At 36.2% G+C, this 22,741-nt stretch overlaps 1 protein-coding gene across 8 annotated transcripts in view; it reads left to right on the top strand.

The window, feature by feature from the left end:
- The window catches only part of DPP8 (dipeptidyl peptidase 8), a 61,956-nt gene that overhangs the window by 17,534 nt on the left and 21,681 nt on the right, over positions 1-22,741 (top strand). For all 8 annotated transcript variants that reach the window (XM_007105154.4, XM_028494940.2, XM_028494939.2 and 5 more), the window contains 8 exons: positions 10,478-10,651; positions 11,473-11,641; positions 16,423-16,533; positions 17,189-17,317; positions 17,871-17,932; positions 19,810-19,910; positions 20,574-20,751; positions 21,632-21,791. In XM_007105154.4, the coding sequence (XP_007105216.1) occupies positions 10,478-10,651; positions 11,473-11,641; positions 16,423-16,533; positions 17,189-17,317; positions 17,871-17,932; positions 19,810-19,910; positions 20,574-20,751; positions 21,632-21,791 (1,084 nt within the window). The remainder of the gene's footprint in view (positions 1-10,477; positions 10,652-11,472; positions 11,642-16,422; positions 16,534-17,188; positions 17,318-17,870; positions 17,933-19,809; positions 19,911-20,573; positions 20,752-21,631; positions 21,792-22,741) is intronic.

The following is a 22,741-nucleotide window of genomic DNA, read 5'->3' as shown; positions in this document are numbered from 1 at the left end:
ACGCGCAGGCTCAGTAGTTGTGGCACACGGGCCTAGTCGCTCCGTGGCATGCGGGATCTTCCCAGACCAGGGCTCGAACCCGCGTCCCCTGCATTGGCAGGCGGACTCTCAACCACTGCGCCACCAGGGAAGCCCCTGTGGAAAGGTTTTTAACTACAATTCACTTTTTTCCTTAGATGTAGTGCTATCCATATTATGTATTTCTTTTTGAGAAAACTTTGGTTGTTTGTGTCTATTAAGAAATGTTTCCATTTCATCTAAGTAATCAAATTTATTGGCATAAATTTCATAATATTCTCTAATCTTTTCAATGTCTGTAAGAATCTTTGGTGATGTCCCTCTCTTATTCCTGATATATTGTGTAATTTGTGTCTTCTCCACTTCCAGCCTTTTTTTTTTCCTGATCAGTCTGGCTAAGGGTTTATCAGTTTGGTTTCATTTATTTTTCTCTGTCGTTTTGTTTTTTTCTATTTCATCATTTTATGCTCTAAATTTTATTAATTCTTTTCTTCTGCTTACTTAGGATTTTGTTTGTTCTCCTTTTTCTAGTTTCATAAGGTGGTAGCTGAGGTCACTAGTCTGAGACCTTTCTTCTTTTCTTATATCGGCACTTAATGTTATAAATTTCCCTTTAAGTACCACATTAGCTGTAGCACATACGTTTTGATACGTTGTGTTTCCATTTTCATTTAGTTCAAAATGCTTCCTATTTCCCTTTAACCCATAAGTTATTTAGAAGTGTACTATATAGTTTCCAAATATTGGCATATTTTTCAGAAATTTGATTTCTAATTTAATTCCACTGTGATCCAAGAACATACTTTGTATGACTTAAATCTTTTCAATTTTTTAAGTCTTGTTTTATGGCCCTGAATGTGGTCCATCTTTGTACATATTCTGTGTTCACTTGAAAAGAATACATGTTCTGTTTTTTTGGGGTCTATAAATGACCATTAGATCAAATTGGTTTATTGTATTGTTAAAGTCTTCTATGTCTTTACTGATTTTCTATTTGTTCTATCAGTTATTCAGAGAGAATGTTGAAATCTCCAACCATAATTGTAGATTTGACTGTTTCTCATTGCAGTTCTATTAGTTTTTCCTTTAGTATATATTTTGAAGCTATGTTATTAGGGGTATAAGTGGATAGGATTGTTATATCCTATTCATAAATCCACTGCTTTCTTGATTTGAAATGACCTTCTTTATTTCAAGCAATATTATTTACTCTGAAGTTTACTTTGATGTTAATATAGTCCCTCTAGCTTTCTTTTGATTACTGTTAGCATGGAATAAGCTTTTCCATTAAAAAAATTTTTTTACTGGCTTTGTTGAGATATAATTCAAATACCATACAGTTCACTCATTCAAAGTATACAATTCAGTGGTTTTTAAGTGTATTCAAAGGGTTGTGTCACCATCATCACCATCTAATTTTAGAACTTTTTGTCATCTGCAAAAGAAACCCATTAGCAGTCATTCCCTATTCTTTCACCCTCTCTACCCCCAGGCCAAGGCAACCACTAATCTACTTTGAATCTCTATAGATTTGCCTATTCTGAACATTTCATATAAATGGAATTGTATAATATGTGGGCCTTCCATGACTGGTTTCTTTCTCTTAGCACAGTATTTTCTGGATTCATTCACACTATAGCAGGTAATAATGCTTCGTTTATTTTTATGACTGAATAATATTCCATTGTATGGCTAGACTACGTCTTATTTATCCATCGGTTTCTGGATAAAGTTGGGTTGTTTCAGCTTTGGAGCTTATATAAATAATGCTGCTTTTAACATTCAAATGCAAGATTTTGTGTAGATTTGTTTTCAGTTCTCTTGGGTATATATCTAGGAGTGGAATTACTGGGTTATGTGGTAACTCTGTGTTTACATTTTTAAGGAACTACTAAATTGCTTTCCACAGCAGCTGCATCATTTTACATTCCCACCTGCTATGTATAAGGGTTCTAATTTCCTACATCCTCACCAACACTTGTTGTTGTCCGTCATTTTGATTATAGCCATCCTAGTGGATGTGAAGTGATATCTCATTGTTATTTAATTCACACTTCCCTAATGACCAGGAATGCTGACCATTTTTTCATGTGTTTATAGGCCATTTGTGTACCTTCTTTAAATAAATGTCTGGGGAGGGCTTCCTTGGTGGCATAGTGGTTAAGAATCCGCCTGCCAATGCAGGGGACACGGGTTCAAGCCCTGGTCTGGGAAGACCCCACATGCCGTGGAGCAGCTAAGCCCGTGCGCCACAACTAGTGAGCCTGCACTGTAGAACCCGCAAGCCACAACTACTGAGCCCACGTGCCACAACTACTGAAGCCCGCACACCTAGAGCCCATGCTCCACAACAAGGGAATTCCCTGGTGATCCAGTGGTTAGGACTCTGCACTTCCACTGCAGGGAGCCTGGGTTCGATCCGTGGTCGGGGAACTAAGGTCCAGCAAGCTGCATGACGAGGCCTAAAAAAAAAAAAAAGGTCTGTGCAAGTCCTTTGCCATTTTAAATTGGGTCTTTTTAATGTTGAATTGTAAGAGTTCTTTATGTATTCTAGATACTGGACTTTCTTTTCTCCCATTCTGTGGGTTGTCTTTTTATCTTTTTCTTTAATTGCAGTAACCATTAATTTATTAGTAGAAAATCAGCCATAATTACCTTTAGCAAGTATTTAGTACTATAATCATTAATTTAAATCTATACATTTAAACACATTTTGATCTCTCCTTTATCGAGATAAGACATTTTTGTGACTTCCTCTTTTTTCTATTCATTTACCTGACTCTGAAGTTCTTATACCTTCATTTAAAAAAATTGTGGACATAATACACATAATATAAAATGTATCATCTTAACCATTTTTGAGTGTACATTGGTACATCAGTGGCATTAAGTACGTTCACATTGTCGCAAGCATCACCACCATACATCCACAGAACTTTTTGTCTTGCAAAACTGTAATACTGTACTCATTAAACAATAACTTCCCATTACCTCTCTGCCAAGCCCCTGGCAACCACTATTCTACTTTCTGTTCCTATGAGTATAACTACTCCAGGTGCCTCATAGTAGTAGAATCATACAGTATTTGTCCTTTTGTGACTGGCTTATTTCACTTAGCATAATGTCCTTAAGGTTTATCCATGTTGTAGCATATGTTAGAATGCTAAATAATATTCTGTTGTATGTATATACAACATCTTGTTTGTATTCATCCATTAATAGACACTTGAATTGCTTCTACCTTTTGGCTATTATAAATAATGCTCCTGTGAAGATGGGTATACAAATATCTTTTCATGTCCCTGCTTTCGATTCTTTTAGGTATATACTCAGAGGTGGAATTGCTGGATCATATGATAATTCCATTTTTATATTTTTGAGGAACTGCCATACTGTTTTCCATGCACCATTTTACATTCGCACTAGCAGTGCACAAGAGTTCCAATTTCTCCACATCCTTGCCAACACTTACTATTTTCTGGCTTTTTGTTAGCAGCCATCCTAATGAGTATGAGGTAGTATCTCATTGTGGTTCGATTTGCTTTTCCCTAATGATTAGTGATATTGAGCATCTTTTCATGTACTTATTGGCCATTTGTATATCTTCTTTGGAGAAATGTCTAATCAAGTCTTTTGCCCACTTTGTTAAAACCAGGTTGTTTGCAGTTTTTGTTGTTTACTTTCTTGATAATGTCCTGTTATTTGAATAGGGACCACCAAAAGGATATGTCCAAGTCCTAAAGGTGTCTGTGAATGTGATCTTGTTTAGAAATAGGGTCTTTGCAGATGTAATTAAGTATCTCAAGATGAAATAATTCTGGATTTAGGGTGGGCCCTAAATACAATCATTGATGTTCTTAGAAGGGAAAGGGAGATTTGATACAGGAGGTGAAAGCCATTGAAGAGTAGGCAGAGATTAGAGTTATAGTGCCATAAGCCAAGGAATCCCTGGAGCCACCAGAAGCTGGAAGAGGCAAGGAAGTATTCTCCCCTAGAGCCTTTGGAGGAAGTCTGGCCCTGCTGACATCTTAATTTTGGACTTCTGCCTTCAAAACCGTGAGAGAGTAAATGTCTTTTGTTTTCAGCCACCAAGTTTGTGGTAATTTGTTAACAACAGCGCTAGGAAACTAATACAAGTCCTTTGACGCACAAAGTTTTTAAACTTTGATGATGTCCAGTCGACCTATTTTTTCATTGATTGCTTGTGGTTTTGGTGTCGTACTTAAGGAGCTTGCTTAATCCAATATCACACAGATTTCCATCTATGTTTTATTATATAAGACTTTTATAGTTTTAGCCCTTACATGTAGATCTTTGATCTATTTTGAGTTAATTTTTGTGTATAGTGTGAGATAGGAGTCCGAATTAATTCTTTTACATGTGGAATCCAGTTGTCCTAGCACCATTTGTTGAAAGGCTATTCTTTCCCCTTGGAGTGGTCTTAGCACCTTTGTTGAAAATCAGTTGACCATAAATGTATGGATCTATTCCTGGACTCTCAATTCTATTCCACTGGCCTATTTATCTATTCATATGCCAGTATCATGCTGTCTTGAGTAATGTGGCTACATTGTACTAACTTTTGAAATTGGAAAATGTGAGGGTTTTTTTCAAGATTATCTTGAAATTCCATATGAATTTTATTAGCATCAGCTTATCCATATCTGGAAAGAAGGCAGTTGGAACTTTGATAGGCATTCTAATGAATCTCTAGATTAATTTGGGGTCTACTGCCATCTTTATTATCTTCATTCTGTGGACATGGGATGTCTTTCCATTTATTTAGATTTTTAAAAATTTCTTTAAATAGTATTTTACAGTGTTCTGTATACAAGTCTTGTACTTCTTTGGTTAAATTTATTTCTAAGTATTTTATTCTTTTTGATGAAGTTTTGAATGGAGTTGTTTTCTTAATTTCATTTTCCAACTGCTAGTTGTTATTGCAATTGATATTCATATATCAGTCTTGTATCCTGCAACTATGCTGAACACATTTATTAGTTCTAATTATTTTTTGTAGATTTTTTAGGGTTTTCTATATATCATGTGTCATCTGTGAATAGAGATGGTTTTCCTTCTTCCTTTCCAACCCAGAAGCTTTTCATTTCTTTCCTTACCTAATTGCCCTGGCTAGAACCGCTAGTACAATGTTGGGTAATAGTGGAGAGCAGACATCCTTTTTTCCCCTCATCTTGATGGGAAAACTTTCAGGTTTTCACCATTAAGAATTATATTAGCTATGGGTTTTTCATTGATGCTCTTTATCAGACTGAGATAGTTCCCCATTATTTCTAGTTTGTTGAGTGCTTTTATCATGAAAGGGTGTTGGTTTTTGTCAAATGACTTTTCTGGGTCTATTAAGAAGATCACACTTTTCCATTATTGTATTAATATGGTGTATTACATTGGTTGGTTTTTATGTGTTGAACCAAATTTGCATTCCTGGGATAAATCCCACTTGGTCACTTATAATCCTTTTAATACGCTTCTGTATTCAGTTCGTCAGTATTTTTTTTTGTGATGATTAAACCTAATTATTCCAGTAAATATGTTAAAAATTGAGTAAATATTCCAATTATGAAAGAAAAATTGTCAGAGTGAATTTTCTTTTTTTTTCCATGGTTTGAGCAAACATTGCAGTTCTGCAACAATGCTGATTTTATTTGTCAAATTTAAATTTTCCTAAAAATGCTCTTCTATTTAGGTTAGATATGGGCACCATATTTAACTGTCCAATTATATATATATATATATATTTTTTTTTTTAAACATCTTTATTGGAAGTTTGTCAGTACTTTATTGAGGATTTTTGTGTCTGTAGTCATAAGAGATATTGGTCTGTAGTTTTATTTCCTTGTTATGTCTTTGTCTGGTTTTGGTATCAGGGTAATGCTGACCTCATCAAATGTTAGAAAGTGTTTGCTCCTGTTTTTTTTCTTTTTTTTAAGAAGAGTTTGAGAAGGATGGGTCTTAATTATTCTTTAAACATTTAGTAGAACTCATCAGTAAAGCCATCTAGTCCTGGACTTCTTTGTGGGAAGCTTTTCGATTACTAACTCAAATCTCTTTATTCATTATAGGTCAATTCAGATTTTCTATTTCTTCTTGAGTCAATTTTGGTGGTTTGTGTGTTTCTGGGAATTTAACCATTTCATCTACATTATCTAATTTGTTGCTATTCATTTATTCATACTGTTCCCTTATAATCCTTTTTAACCCCATAAGGTCGTTAGTAGCAACTCTCTTTCATTCTTGATTTTAGTAAATTGAGTCTTCTCTCTTTTTGTATTTTTGGTCATTCTAGCTAAATCTGTCAAATTTGTTGATCTTTTTAAAGAACCAATTTTTGGTTTTGTTGAGCTATATTATTTTTCTGTTCTCTATTGTTTATTTCCAATTTAATGTGTATTATTTCCTCACTTCTGCTTGCTTTGGATTTAGTTTGCTCTTTTATTCCAATATCTTAAGGTGGAAGGTTTTGTTTGTTTGTTTTTTATGCCATGTGGCTTGCGGGATCTTAGTTCCCCGACTAGGGATAGAACCTGGGCCCTTAGCAGTGGAAGCACAGAGCCCTAACCACTGGACCGCCAGGGAACTCCCTTAAGGTGGAAGCTTATTGATTTGAGATCTCTTTTTTAATATAGGCACTTATAGTTATAAATTTCCTCCTGAGCACTGCTTTTGTTGGCATCTCTTAAGTTTTGGTATATTGTGTTTTCTTTTATCTCAAAGTATTTTTTGATTTCCTGTGATTTCTTCTTTGATCCATTGGCTTCCCCCTCCATGTGCCAACATCTGGGACAACTGTAAGGCACACCTCATTTGGTTCCCATTTCTCAGGGATTGCTGTCCTTTGTTGTCTGATGTCCAGTGTCTTGAAAACATGATTTCATATATTTTGTCCATTTCTGAGTTGCTTCAGATGCTAGAACATACCTGGTCCCTGTTACTCCATCTTGGCTAGAAGTGGAAGTTGGTTTCATTTTTAACATTTAAATCTCTGACCCTTTTGGAATATGTGGGAAGTGGATTCAGTGTTATCTTTTTGCATATGACTATGCAGTAATTCCAACTGATAAAATTTAAATCAGTAATCACTGATTTTAACGTTTCATCTTTTACCCACCACTTCTTTCTTATTAATTTCTATATTCAGCTTTCTATTTTGGATTTTCTACTCTGTACCATTGTTCATTTTGTTTATTCATGTTTTAATTTTTTAATATCTGGTAAAACTAATCTTGTTCCTCATAATAGATCTTTCTCAGGGTTCTTTTTATCATCTTGCTTGATACTCTTTCAAATAATAAATTTTATAATCATAAAGTTATAAATCATAAAAGTTATAAACTTGTGAAAGTTAATTTCTTAGCTCTGAAATGTCTTGTGTTCTGATTATTAAACAGTAAGACATGTTAAGGGGACTTCTCTGGTGGCACTGTAGTTAAGAATCTGCCTGCCAATGCAGGGGACACAGGTTCAAGCCCAGGTCTGGGAAGATCGCGCATGCCACGGAGCAACTAAGCCCATGCGCCACAACTACTGAGCACACGCACCGCAACTATTGAAGCCCGTGAGCCGCAACTACTGAGCCCACATGCTGTAACTACTGAAGCCCACGTGGCTAGACCCCGTGCTCTGCAACAGGAGAAGCCACCTCAATGAGAAGCCTGTACATTGCCACAAAGAGTAGCCCCTGCTCACTGCAACTAGAGAAAGCCCTTGCGCAGCAACAAAGACCCAAAGCAGCCAAAAAAAAAAAAAAACCTGAGACATATTAAGTATGGATCAAGTCTGATGACATTCAGGGAGAATAAGAGGGAGAAATTAAAATATAATTATATACTCAAAATTGCTCTTGGTGTCAACGGAAACAGTCTTAAAAGATATTTAAAACAAAAAGATTAGAATTAATAAAACATTGGATTTTCTAGTTTTTTCTTTTGGAGCCTAACATACACATACACACATGTTTATATACACACATATAAGTATATATGTGTGTATATATATATACACACACATATATGTATATATGTGTGTATATACACACACATATATGTATATATGTAATTAAACATTAATTAAAAAGTAATACAATGAATATAAAAAAACTAGGTAGATTTTTAGCAGGATTCCAAGGTTGTCTCATTTTTAACTTCATTTGACATTATTTTAAGTTTGCAAGTATACACATGTATTTGCCATCCTTGAACAACGTTTACTTTCAGTATGCTGGCTTAATTTTGGAGACATACATTTCTGCCAATGAACTTGGCTACTTTTATTTTATTTTTAAAATTTTTTGTTAGCGTATAGTTGATTTGCAGTGTTGTGTTAGTTTCAGGTGTACAGCAAAGTGATACATATACATATATCCACTTTTTTTTAGATTCTTTTCCCATATGGGCCATTACAGAGTACTGAGTAGAGAGAGTTTCCTGTGCTATACAGTAGGTCCTTATTAGTTATCTGTTTTATATATAGTAGTGTGTATATGTCAATCCCAATCTCCCAGTTTATCCCTCCCCACCCCCCTTACCCCCTGGTCACCATAAGTTTGTTTTCTACATCTGTAACTCTATTTCTGTTTTGCAGATAAGTTCATTTGTACCCCCTTTTTTTTTAGATTCCACATATAAGCGATACCATATGATATTTGCCTTTGACTTACTTCACTCAGTATAACAATCTCTAGGTCCATCCATGTTGCTATAAATGGCATTATTTCGTTCTTTTTTATGGCTGAGTAATATTCCATTGTATATATATACCACATCTTCTTTATCCATTCCTCTGTAAATGGACATTTAGGTTGCTTCCATGTCCTGGCTATTGTAAATAGTGCTGCAGTAAACACTGGGGTGCATGTATCTTTTCGAATTATGGTTTTTTCCGGATATATAAACTTGGCTACTTTTATTTTTTTTATTTTTTAAAAATTTATTTATTTATTTTTTACTTTGGCTGCACTGGGTCTTTGTTGCAACATACGGATGCGGGCTTTGTTGCCCCACGGCATGTGTGGATCTTAGCTCCCTGACCAGGGATCTAACCTGCATCCCCTGTATTGGAAGGCGCATTCTTAACCACTGGACCACCAGGGAAGTCCCTGAACTTGGCTACTTTTAAAGTATTAGTTCTTGGGAGTTCCCTGGCAGTCTAGTGGTTGGGACTCTGCGCTTCCACTGTGGGGGGCCAGTGTTTGATCCCTGGTCAGGGAACTAAGATCCCTCAAGCCATGGCACGGCCAAATAAAATAAAATAACATAATATAACATAACATAAAATAGTATTAGTCCTTGGTAGCAGAAACCATGTCTGTTTCCCTTATTTACCATTCCTTTATTTATCCCCTTATTTATCATAAAGAGCTCTTAGTGAGGGAAGATGTGGATGTAAATTTTTAAAACTAGCACTTATTAGATTTTTTTATATATTTTTTTAAATTTTATATATGTGTCAAATAATATTTTTAGTTTGGGAAGGTCCCTCTTCATCATCAATCATTGATTACAAATATTCTTTGAGGGAGATTTTAACAGATGCTTTAGGTAGGAAAGCAAAAATCAGACAGATTCTGCTCTCAAGTTGTTTTTTTTTTAATCTATTTCTAGTCAGAAATAATGAAAAAAAGTGAAAAACAAAATCGTAGCCAAATGAGTAAAAGAGATAGTAACTCATATAAATTTCAAATAAGAGATCTATGTACACCATAGTGGATCAGGAAACTTTCCTGGCCAACGGTGAATTAGGGCTAAGGTTTTGGGATATCAGTAAAACTTGGATGGATAGAAAGAAAAATGGCCTCAGGTTGGGGGGGACGGTGATGGAACAAAGGCCAGGAGCAGAACACTGCATATTGGGTTTTACATCATTGGTGTGACAAGCCTGACCTAAGGTTTTATTAAAGCAGTATTAGTGGATTAGTGGAAAGGTACTAATGACAGCTGATATTTGAGAACTTTACTCTGTGCCAATCATTGTGCTAAACATTTTACATATTTTTATCTAAGTTAATCTTCACAAAGCTGAAGTAGATGATTTATTACTACTTTGAAAGTGAAGAAAATTACTTTTGAAGAAATTAAACTACTTGTCCAAAGTCAGACTTGTAATGAGAGTCAAAGCCTAGATTCAAACTGCTTGACTTCAGAGTCTGCTCTTAAGTGCATGCAGAACTGCTATATTACATTTAAGTTGTAGAAGATCTTGAATGCCAAGCCAAGGTGATAAGACTTAATTCTTGCTCTCTAATGTATACAGTAATCGTCTAGGGACGCTTTACCAAGAAATTTTTCAGCAGACTTCCTGAAATTAATCTGTTTAAAGTTGCTGGCAAATTTTGGGATCACTCAAAATGTAAACTCAATAATATTGGAGATGCTAGAATTTCAGTGCTAAAAGCAAAAAGCCACCTTTCAGAAGACTGGAATGTGAGACTTTCTTTCTGTATTAGGCAACACTGGACTATGGAATGTATTCTCGAGAAGAAGAACTATTGAGAGAAAGAAAACGCATCGGAACGGTTGGAATTGCTTCTTATGATTATCACCAAGGAAGTGGAACATTTCTATTTCAAGCTGGTAGTGGAATTTATCACGTAAAAGATGGAGGGCCACAAGGATTTACTGTAAGTTGATGTTACTACTTGATAAATCTGTTTTTGGGTCCTAAAGTTATTTGTGTCCAAATCTGAAAGGTAATTAAACAAACTAAAAAATTCTTTTCACCAATTGTTTACTACTACTTTAGTAGTAAAGAAAACAAGAAATATGGGTATTAATTTCCAATTTTAAGAGTTAATAATTTTTTTCAGTGACATTAGTATACAATTTTTAAAATGCTAAAAACACTTGCTGTGTAGGAAGAATTAGTAAAGGGCATCAGTGCCATTTTTTGAGTAAGTGCTGAGGTGGATTTTCGAAGGTAATGATATCACAGGGCAATCCCTCTTTGGTTCCCCTAAAAGCCTGATTCATCTCAGTAAATGGTTTTAAATGTTTGATTTTATTCTAGGCAATTTTAATGCGATATCAGAACTATTCTTCTGATAGAATTGTGATGATTCTAGCTTTCATTACATTTTTATGAGCAAATTATTTTATACTGGTAAAATTAACTAGAAATATTTAATAAGTGAAATAGTCAAGTGTTTAATAAAAGCATGTAACAAACGATAATTACTCTGATTAAACAGGTTTGGACAACAGAATTTATGAAGTACTCTTATTTTGTCTTTATTTCTGCTCCTGTTATGCTTAGCTTATTAATTCATAGAAAAAAAATGAGTCCTTTCTTATAAGCTAAGGCATATGAAAGTACATTTTTCTGGAGAGCAGTTATTATAGTTGATATTGTACTTGGGATTATTATTCATTTTATAGGAAGGGCGCTGGTAAACAAATATGTATCAGCCTGATACTTGCCTTTAAATGTTGTTTACTTTTCTAGCAACAACCCTTACGGCCCAATTTAGTGGAGACTAGTTGTCCCAACATTCGGATGGATCCAAAATTATGCCCAGCTGATCCAGACTGGATTGCTTTTATACATAGCAATGATATATGGATATCCAACATTGTAACGAGAGAAGAAAGGAGGCTTACTTATGTGCACAATGGTAATTCAAGTTCTTCAAATCTACTTTCCTGAAAAGTATTTTTTAAATTTAATTTGCTTTTGCTTACATTTTCCAATTGAAACTTGCTAGGTGATCTTTTTATTTTATAAATTTATTTATATTTTATTTTTGGCTGTGTTGTGTCTTCGTTGCTGCATACAGGCTTTTTATAGTTGTGGTGAGCAGGGGCTACTCTTCATGGCGGTGCACGGGCTTCTCATTTCAGTGGCTTCTCTTGTTGCAGAGCACGGGCTCTAGGTGCGCGGGCTTCAGTAGTTGCGGCGTGTGGGGTCAGTAGTTGTGGTTCATGGGCTCCAGAGCACAGGCTCAGTAGTTGTGGCACACAGGCTTAGTTGCTCCGCGGCATGTGGGATCTTCCTGGACCAGGGTTCAAACCCACGTCCCCAGTATTGGCAGGCGGATTCTTAACCACTGCGCCACCAGGGAAGTCCTGATCTTTATATTTTAAACTTAAATCTTTAAAATGAAAAAAGACAAAAGTACAGTGGAAAACTGGTATGTACCACCTATATAATGCTCCCTGTTTTGTTGTTTTTTTTTTTTTTTTTTTGCGTTACGCGGTCCTCTCAATGTTGTGGCCTCTCCCGTTGCGGAGCACAGGCTCTGGACGCTCAGGCTCAACGGCCATGGCTCACGGACCTAGCCGCTCCGCGGTATGTGGGATCTTCCCGGACTGGGGCACGAACCAGTGTCCCCTGCATTGGCAGGCGGACTCTGAACCACTGCGCCACCAGGGAAGCCCTGCTCCCTTGTTTTAAGGGTCATTTTCAGACAGCACAACAGCAGCACCTCTGACCAGATTGTTCTTTTAGCCTAATAAGACTACCAGAATTTTCCCCAAAACTGTTCTTTTTTTTTTTTTTTTTTTTTTTTAATTTGTATTTTTGGTTGTGTAGAGTCTTAGTTGTGGCACACGGGATCTTCGTTGCAGCCTTCGGGATCTTTCGTTGCGGTGCTCGGGCTCTTTGTTGCGGTGCACAGGCTTCTCTCTAGTTGTGGCATGCGGGTTCTCTCTCTAGTTGTGGTGAGCAGGCTCCAAAGCGCGTGGGGTGAGTAGTTTGCGGCTCATGGGCTCTGTTGCCCTGTGGCATGTGGGATCTTAGTTCCCCGATCACGGATCGAACCTGCGTCTCCTGCACTGAAGGGCAGATTCTTTACCACTAGACCACCAGGGAAGTCCCAAAACTGTTCTGATTAAAATAAAATTTAATTTAAAAATTTAATCTTGTTTTTAGGAAAACAAACAAAAATCTAGTACACACTATAAGAACTACTTAAAACTTTGTCTCCCCTTTTTGCAGAGCCTGCTTAGTTATTTTGTCATAATAGAAAAAATAAAACTTTCTGTATTGTGGAAATATTTAATATTTATTGAAGTGACTATAATAATGCTAAGCAGTACTGAAAGCACAGAAAAGATGTGTATGTTTTTCTCCAAAGCTTTTATACAAATGAAAGATGGGAAATAGTGTACTGCTTCTTTTTTTTTTTGAACATGTGAAATAGACCATTTTTTAAATTTTTTAATTAATTAATTTTGGGGGGGCTGCATTGGATCTTTGTTCCTGCACGCGGGCTTTCTCTAGTTGTAGCGCGTGGGCTTTTTCTAGTTGTAGTGAGTGGGGTCTACTCTTCATTGTGGTGCGCAGGCTTCTCATTGTGGTGGCTTCTCTTGTTGCGGAGCATGGGCTCTAGGCATGCAGGTTTCAGTAGTCGTGGCTCACGGGCTCTAGAGCGCAGGCTCAGTAGTTGTGGTGCACGGGCTTAGTTGCTCCGCAGCATGTGGGATCTTCCTGGACCAGGGATCGAACCCGTGTCCCCTGCATTGGCAGGTGGATTCTTAACCACTGCACCACCAGGGAAGCCCTAAGTGTGTGTTTAGATAGAAAGGTAGGTAGAGGGTAAGCAACATCACTCTTACCCCGCTTATTCACAGTAGGTTTCCAAGTGAAAGTCCCCTTTGGGGTGGGTGTAGTCAGTTGGCATGTGCATTTGTTTATTCTCTGCCTCCTATAATAGAGGAATTTAAAGGTAACTTAATACCAGCCTCTACTCTCAAAGGACATATCTTATTGGGAGAACAAGATGATACCATTTACTCATCTAATTAATCTTAGTAATTGAGGTCTGTAGTAAGTGATAGGGAGATATAAATGAGCGATACATAGTCTCACATCTAAAGGAGAACAAAATATAAAGCAGTATGGAAGGTATAACTTTGGAGTAGTTGAAAGATCCAAGAAAACTGAGTGCTGGTTTTGGCTATATCATTAATTCCAAAATTCAGAAACTGAAAACTGAGGTTAGTTTTCATTAGGTTGATGCTAAAACTCATTTGGTGGCAAAACCTGACCTGAACTGACCTGAGGATATTTATAATCTTAATCCTACTTAGTGTGCCTATGCCTAAATTTGCTGCAGGAATATTAGTATATTTGATTACAGGGTATTTGATTACCCTGCTGGAGATGTGACATAATTATGCTTAGGTGTATGAATATGAAAAAAATCCCCCAAATTCTGAGTTCGAAACACTTCTGGACTCAAAATTTTTGGATAAGGGGTTATTGGTTCATATTGCACATTTGTTTCAGACAACATACAGAAAATACAGGTAAGAGAACATAATACAGTGAAACTTGCCTATAAAATTAAAATCACTGCGAGATATTACTACACACCCGTTAGAACACCAAATGTTGGAGAGGAATTTTCATACATTGCTAGTAAGAGTATAGAATAATACAGATACTTTGGAAAATTGTGTGGCAGTTTCTTATAAATTTAAAGATAAATTTTTTACAGTACCCAGCCATTCCAGTCCTAGGTCTTTATTCAAGAGAAAGGAAAACACATGTCCACATAGATTCTTATACAAGAATAATCATAGCATCTTTATTCATAATAGCAAGTAGAAGCTGCTCAGATGTCCATTAACAGATGAATGGATAAAAGAACTGTGGTATACAATGAAATACCACTCAGCAACAAACATAAAGTGTATACTGTATGATTTCACTTACATGAAATTCTGGAATATTCAAAACTAACCTATGGTGATAGAAATCAGATCAGTGGTTGCTTCTGAGGCAAGAATGGACATCGACTGGGAAGGGGCATGAGAAAACGTTCTGGGGTGTTGGAAATATTCTTTGTCTTGATAGGGTGTGGTTATACAAGTATATGCATTTTTCAAAGTAAACAGTACACTTAAGATTTTGTAAATTATAAAGCAATTCTTTTTAAAAAGGTTGTTCATAGTCTCACTATTTGGAGAGGACCACATTTTGATTTATATCCTGACACTTTAAAAAATATGTATTTGGGGCTTCCCTGGTGGCGCAGTGGTTAAGAGTCCGCCTGCCGGGCTTCCCTGGTGGCGCAGTGGTTGAGAATCTGCCTGCCAGTACAGGGGACGCGGGTTCGAGCCCTGGTCTGGGAAGATCCCACATGCCACGGAACAACTAAGCCTGTGAGCCACAACTACTGAGCCTGCGCGTCTGGAGCCTGTGCTCTGCAACAAGAGAGGCCGGGACAGTGAAAGGCCCGCGCACCGCAATGAAGAGTGGCCCCCACTTGCCGCAACTAGAGAAAGCCCTCACACAGAAACGAAGACCCCACACAGCCAAAAATAAATATAAATAAATAAATAAATAAATAAAATTTAAAAAAAAAAAAAAAAGAGTCCGCCTGCTGATGCAGGGGACACCGGTTCGTGCCCCGGTCCAGGAAGATCCCACATGCCGCGGAGCGGCTGGGCCCATGAGCCATGGCCGCTGGGCCTGCGCGTCCGTGGCCTGTGCTCCGCAACGGGAGAGGCCACAACAGTGAGAGGCCCGCGTACCGCAAAAAAAAAAAAAAAAGTATTTGTATAACACTTTTATAAATGGAATCAGTATACATGTCATTTAGTAATATGCTTTTTTAAATTCAAGTATATTGTAAACATTTTCCCATGGCATGAAATCTTACATAATTATGGCTTTGTGGTTTTTTAGATTGATTGACTGATTGATTTTGGCTGCGCCGGGTCTTAGATGAGACATGTGGACTCTTAGTTGCAGCGTGCGGGCCTCTTAGTTGCGGCATGCATGTGGGATCTAGTTTCCTGACCAGGGATCAAACCCAGGGCCCCTGCATTGGGAGTGTGGAGCCCTACCCACTGGACCACCAGGGAAGTCCCTAGATTTTTTTTTTTTAAAGCAAGAGTTCCCTTCAGACTATTTGCTGGAAACCGAAGTGTAAAACAGATAAAAGCTCATCTGCTTTGGTTAAATAAGAGGAAGGGGAGGGAGGAGAAATGGTGAATTACATGATCTGTAAGACCCCATTCTCGGTCTAAAAATGTGCTTCTCTGTGTAGGAGAGTAAAAAGTCACCATGACCCTTTACATGTATTCTTTTCCCCATGGTCTTAGCTAAATGGGAAAATAATAACTAACATTTATGGAACACATACTATGGCTCAGACTTTGTTCTAAGTACTTTATGTAAAATAACTCATTTAATCCTCATAACAACCATATAAGGTAGGTTCTTATTCCCATTTATAAATGGGTACTGCAGTGGAATGTGATCAGGTGCTTTGCCCAGGGTCAGTCATTTAGTAAATGATGGAACCCAGATTTGAATTCAGTCCATTTGGCTCCACAGTTCACCACTATATTATAGCTGCCTTTCAGAATAAATGGAATCATTCTGCTTTGTACCTATGAAAAGATAGAGAACTTCTGTGATAATTTTGCTTTTATGTTTGTCTAGAGCTAGCCAACATGGAAGAGGATCCCAGATCAGCTGGAGTTGCTACCTTTGTTCTTCAAGAAGAATTTGATAGATATTCTGGTTATTGGTGGTGTCCAGAAGCTGAAACAAGTAAGAGGCTTCAAAATAATATATTACAGGTCAATTAAAGTATTATGAGATTCAACTACCAATTAGTTAACTGCACATATTCTTAAAATAGATTCTGAAGTGATGAAGATTGGATCCTACCAGTAGTTATTTAGAATATTCAGGCTATATCTCACCATAATGAGTTCTTATAAAAAACAGGTGTATTGTGGTTCAGTACCCCAAGTCCTTCAACTCTCCTTGCCAGTTTTTCATCTAGAAGCTGGTTGGTGGCAACATTGGTGGCAAAATAAAAAATACCACCCCTAATGGGAGTTGCTATAAAAAACATAGGATTGACTAGAGTGCATGAACAGATGGCCAAATTAGTGTATGAATGGATCAGAAAAAAAGAGCACAAATTCCTCCTTTTTCTTGGTGTATTCACAAGGATTTTACTAGCTGAGAAACAGCTCTCTAAAGCAGTAGCTTTCAAACTTTTGACTATGATCTGGTTAGAAATTTGTTTTACATTCTAGCCTAATACATTGTACATATACTCTATACATAAAAGGCAGCATGTTTTATGTATAAACTTTTTTCACTATGGGAGATATAATACCTAGAGGGAATGGTCAATTATGGTTACTTTCTGGCATAATTCTCCTAAATTTTCAATATTTAATTTCCTTTTAAGTTCCCAGTGGCAGTAAAATTCTTAGAATTCTGTATGAAGAAAATGATGAATCTGAAGTGGAAATTATTCATGTTACGTCCCCTATGTTGGAAACAAGGAGGGCAGATTCATTCCGTTATCCTAAAACAGGTACTGTATTCCATTGGCATTTATATTCACTCATTCCTACTTTTCAAACAAGATTCTTTCTGCATTCATCCGAAGGTATGGTCAACATGGATATTTTACAGATTTAGTAAGGATGGGTTGTTAAATGTCTCTGAAGTAGATTTTTTAATTACAGGCTGATCCTTTTTAATTATTTCAAAGGTGAGGAAGTGCACAAAACTGATTATTTCAAGAAATAAAGAAATACCTTTGCTAGGAAATAAAGATTTTTAAGGGATTATGTTCTTAATAAATTAGTAATTTTTCCCATATTGCTATTTACAGCCTTTCAATTGTGAAATGATACGAATTCCCCTTCATTACGAACTAACTCTTGATGTTTTTCAGCCTCTTTTCTTTTATAGCCATACTAAAAATTATGAATTGAAAAGGAGTTTTGAGATTCTTATGCAATAAAGTCCTGACTATATGCAACATTCCTCATTTGACTAAAGTATAAAAAGGATTGATCTGGCAAAATTCGTTTGAATAATTTTGGATATGTATTACTATTCATTTATGTCTCTTTCTAAAGGCACAGCAAATCCAAAAGTCACTTTTAAGATGTCGGAAATACTGATTGATGCTGAAGGAAGGGTAAGTATAAAATGTTAACTTTTTGTATCATTTGACTAGTCTGTCAACAGAGATTTTAAATATGCTTTTTTATTTTTTGGACTTGTTGCACTTGCTGAGACATCTACAGATCATGATTTCAGGTTGACCTAATTTTCTACTTTGAAAACTTTCTGCTGGTTCCCAAGATAGGAATATGGGGATATGCATATTTACCACTCCTTTCCAGTATTTTTCCTCTTTGCCTGTGTTAATTCTCCAGATCAGTATTTCTTAAATAGTGGTTACTGACTGGTGAGTTACCTTCTGTGTTGAATAGATGTCTACAGTAGATTAAATATCCCTCATTTCTTTAATACTGCTACTTTCCATTTGGACAGATGCTTATAAGCTAAATGCACACAAAATTAATTTAAAAACAGTCTTTTCTGCTAGACTTTTTTTTAACAACTTTATTGAAGTATAATTTTATATACACACACACACACACACACACACACACACACAGTTTAAATATTTATTTATTTATTTGGCTGCACAGGTTCTTTTTAGTTGCGGCACGTGGGGTCTTCGTTGTTGCGTGCGGGATCTTTTTTAGTTGTGGCATGTGGGATCTAGTTCCCGGACCAGGGATCGAACCTGGGCCCCCTGCACTGTGAGTGCAGAGTCTTAACCACTGGACCGCCAGGGAAGTCCCTGAAATATAATTCACATACAATACAATTCACTCATTTAAAGTTTAAAATGGCCTTTAGTATATTCACAGAATTGTGCAGCCATCACCACAGTCAATTTTAGAACATTTTCATTACCCCTGAAAGAAACTCACATCCCTTAATCATCACCCCCAAACCTTTTCATGCCCCCCAACCCTGGGCAACCACTAATCTACTTTGTATCTATGGATTTGCTTATTCTGGACATTTCTTATAAATGAAATCATACAGTATCTAGTCTTGAGTTCTTTCACTTAGCATCATGTTTTCAAACACTAATCATGTTGGCACCACGTAACAGCATTTCACTACTTTTTATCGCCCCAAAAGATTCCATTGTATGGATATACCACTTTTTATTTTATTGTATTTTTTTTTTTGTGGTATGCGGGCCTCTCACTGCTGTGGCCTCTCCCGTTGCGGAGCACAGGCTCCGGACGTGCAGGCTCAGCGGCCATGGCTCATGGGCCCAGCCGCTCCGCAGCATGTGGGATCTTCCTGGACCAAGGCACGAACCCTTGTCCCCTGCATCAGCAGGCAGACTCTCAACCACTGCGCCACCAGGGAAGCCCGATATACCACATTTTATTTATCCTAGCCATCCTAGTGGATTTGAAGTTGCACCTTACTTACTGTGGTTTTGATTTACATTTTTCTGATTGCTAATGATGTTGAGCATCTTTTCATGTGTTTATTGGCCATTTATATATCTTCTTTGGAGAACTGTCTATTCAGATCCTTTGTCCATTTTTTAAAAAGTATATTTAAAATTGTGTTAGCTAGACTATTAAGGGAAAAAAGTTTGCTTACTCAGGACCATTTCACTAATATATTACAAAAATAGTATTTTAAGCTAAAATATAAGGAACTAGGGACTGTTATTTTTCTTAGATACTACAGTCTATAAAGTGATTAAAATCTGATTTTACCAGTTATTATCAAGAGTTCTGTTAGTATAAACTCATGGGAAAAGACTTTTAGACTATGCTAATTTTTGTAGTCAGAACTTTTTAGGTGTAAGAGCACCAGTATAGGTAACCCATGACTTACTGCTGGTTTTGTTAATCCTGTGTACCTAAGACTGAAAAAGCATGCTGTTAAAGATAGTGATTTAAGTAGACCAATAAGCTAGTTACTTATCTCAGTCTTCTGTAACTAGATTCTTTTTTTCTTTTTTAATAGCTTATAGATGTCATAGATAAGGAACTAATTCAGCCTTTTGAGATTCTGTTTGAAGGAGTTGAATATATTGCCAGAGCTGGATGGACTCCAGAGGGAAAATAGTGCGTATGTTAAATTGCCACTTCTTTACAAATAATTTAGGACCCAGGACTGTCTGTGCCGTTAGGTTTTCCTTTCCGTTGGAGCTGCCTTCACATGTAATTTTGAAGTGTAGATAGTTCTGCACAAAGAATTTTTCCTGAACTAAGTGGACTTGTAATCCTATAAGCATAGGTGCATTGCATTTTAATTCTGTCTCTTAGCCAGTCACAGTTTCACAGTGTTATTTGTGGTTAAATTGTATGACTTTTAGGCTCACATATAAGTATGTATTTTTTTATTGAATAATTAAGCAGAAATACTTGTAGAGCCTTATGTGAAGATGATTACATGTAGTTCCTGTGTCTAATGTGGACAAGAGGAGTTTCACGAGGCATTTATCGACATTAAAGGGAGAAAACAATTTCAAAGGCCATCTGTGATTTTGGAAATTTAAAGAAAACTACTTTTAAAAACTCTACTCAAGCTTAACTTTTAAAAATAAGTGTAGAATAAGCTAATACTTTTAATTAGCCGTTTGTAAATGATAATTTAACATATACTAAAGCAATACTTTTATTGTGATTATAGAAATAACTGATGGGTGCTAGGGGAAAGATTAGTGGAATATTCATTTTCTGAAGAGTGTGCTTTATTTTGTGCTTTTCTTTTGTTTATTTAAATAGTGCGTGGGCTATTCTACTAGATCGCTCCCAAACTCGCCTACAGATAGTGTTGATCTCACCTGAATTATTTATCCCAGTAGAAGATGATGCCATGGAAAGACAGAGACTCATCGAGTCAGTGCCTGACTCTGTGACGCCACTGATTATCTATGAAGAAACAACAGACATCTGGATAAATGTATGCATGTTTTCTTGTACTTGGTTTGAATATTTTCTCAGAGTGCTAAAGCAAATGAAGCTCGATAGCAAACTATCAAAATGAATTTTTTGAGTTCAAAGTAACCTTGAATGTTATTTGCTTAGTTTGAACATTTTCAGATTGGAATGTTGGTTCCAGAATGGGTAATGGTTTGTACATAAAAGATAGATGCCACTGAAATGACATCTCCCTGGCTGCAGAATTGCCCTTGTTTCTGGACACATCAGATATTGAAAACACAGCCTCATTAGTGCCTCTGAGAGGACCACAAGAATCCTGTCTAGAAAAGACTTTCTTTTTTAAGTTGGCAAACTATACCAAAATATAACAGTTTGGGATTGAATTTTTCATTTTCCAGTTTAGTGGAAAAAACTTAAGATACAAAATAAATAAAGCTAGCTCACTCCCTGGCTGAATATAGGCTTCATATGATTCACCTAAAACAGATGAACATCTGTTTTCCCTTGAACTGTTAGAATATTTCTCTCTGGAAAAGAAAAGTAAAAGGCATTTTTCCTCATCACTTCTGTAATAAGATTTATATCATTAAACAAACTTCGTGCCGTGTTTCAAAGAATTTCAGAGATGGTGAGTAAGAAACAGCTTTTGGTCATGTTTTTCTTTTTTCTCCATTTGGAAACATTTATTTCTCAATAGATGAAGTCTTTGACTAAAGTAAGAGAAATGTGAAAGGCCCAGGCAAAATCTCTAATTGTACATATACCATACACCCTAGCCTGACAGTTATTTATATTTCAGAGTATGTTTATCAAGTAATTCTTCTTTCTCTGGCTTAATTGAATTGTTTATGTAGTATTTTCATTAATGTGTATAGTAAATTAAGCTATTCATTTTACAGATCCATGACATCTTTCATGTTTTTCCCCAAAGTCATGAAGATGAAATTGAATTTATTTTTGCCTCTGAATGCAAAACAGGTTTTCGTCATTTATATAAAATCACATCCATTTTAAAGGAGAGCAAATACAAACGATCCAGTGGTGGGCTGCCTGCCCCAAGTAAGAAATCCTTTTTTATTTAAAAAGGGGAAAACGTTGGGGGCAAAAGGTGGGAGAGGCAGGGTAATGTAATGTCTTTTTTGTGTACTTTATAAGCATAGGACAAAGTTCTTGATAGATGCATAATAAACTATTAACAGTGGGTAATCTCTGGGTATTGGGATTATTTATTTTTGCTTTGTTTTTGCTTTAACTATACATTTTGTTTAAAGTGAGCCCATATAATTTTTTGATTAAAAAAGCTAGTTTTAAAATGTTACAAAGTTATTAGATATTTGTGCATACTAGATTTTTTTTATACTATCTGCATCTACACTGTAGTTGATTTATAAGCATAGCTCTTCAGATTGATATAATTATGTTTCCCAAAGTGAAATTAAATATTATGTCAACTGAAGTTAGTTTCTTTTTAAAAAGTGATGGTTTTCCTTCTGGGAAATGTAATACAGAATGTGTAAGCCTAGGAAAAATGAAATGGTACATTGAATACTCCTGTGTTTTTAAAAAATTGAGTTATGGTTTTCTACTTTAATAATATAGAGTTTGTTTTGGAATAGTAGGCATTTAATGATGTTATGTTATATGCTTTACTGCCATTTGTAACTTAGCAGACTCAACATAGCCATTTTTAAAAAACTGTAGTAAAATATACAAACCAAAATTTATCATTTTAACTGTTTTAAGTGTGTGGTTTCATGGCATTAAGTGTATTCATATTGTTCTGCAACCATCACCACCATCCATCTCCAGAACTTTTTTCATCTTCCAAAACTGAAACTATCCAATAAATAATACATAATTTAGTGGAAAATAAGTAACTTCTCATTCCTTCCTCCCCTCAGCCCCTGGCAACCACTTTCTGTCTATGAATTTGACTACTCTAGATACCTCATATAAGTGGAATCATACAGGTCTGTCCTTTTATGACTGGCTTATTTCATTTAGCATAG

The sequence above is a fragment of the Physeter macrocephalus genome, chromosome 11 (assembly GCF_002837175.3).
Source record: "Physeter macrocephalus isolate SW-GA chromosome 11, ASM283717v5, whole genome shotgun sequence".
Taxonomy (NCBI): domain Eukaryota; kingdom Metazoa; phylum Chordata; class Mammalia; order Artiodactyla; family Physeteridae; genus Physeter; species Physeter macrocephalus.
This window is presented reverse-complemented; position numbering and strand designations above follow the sequence as displayed.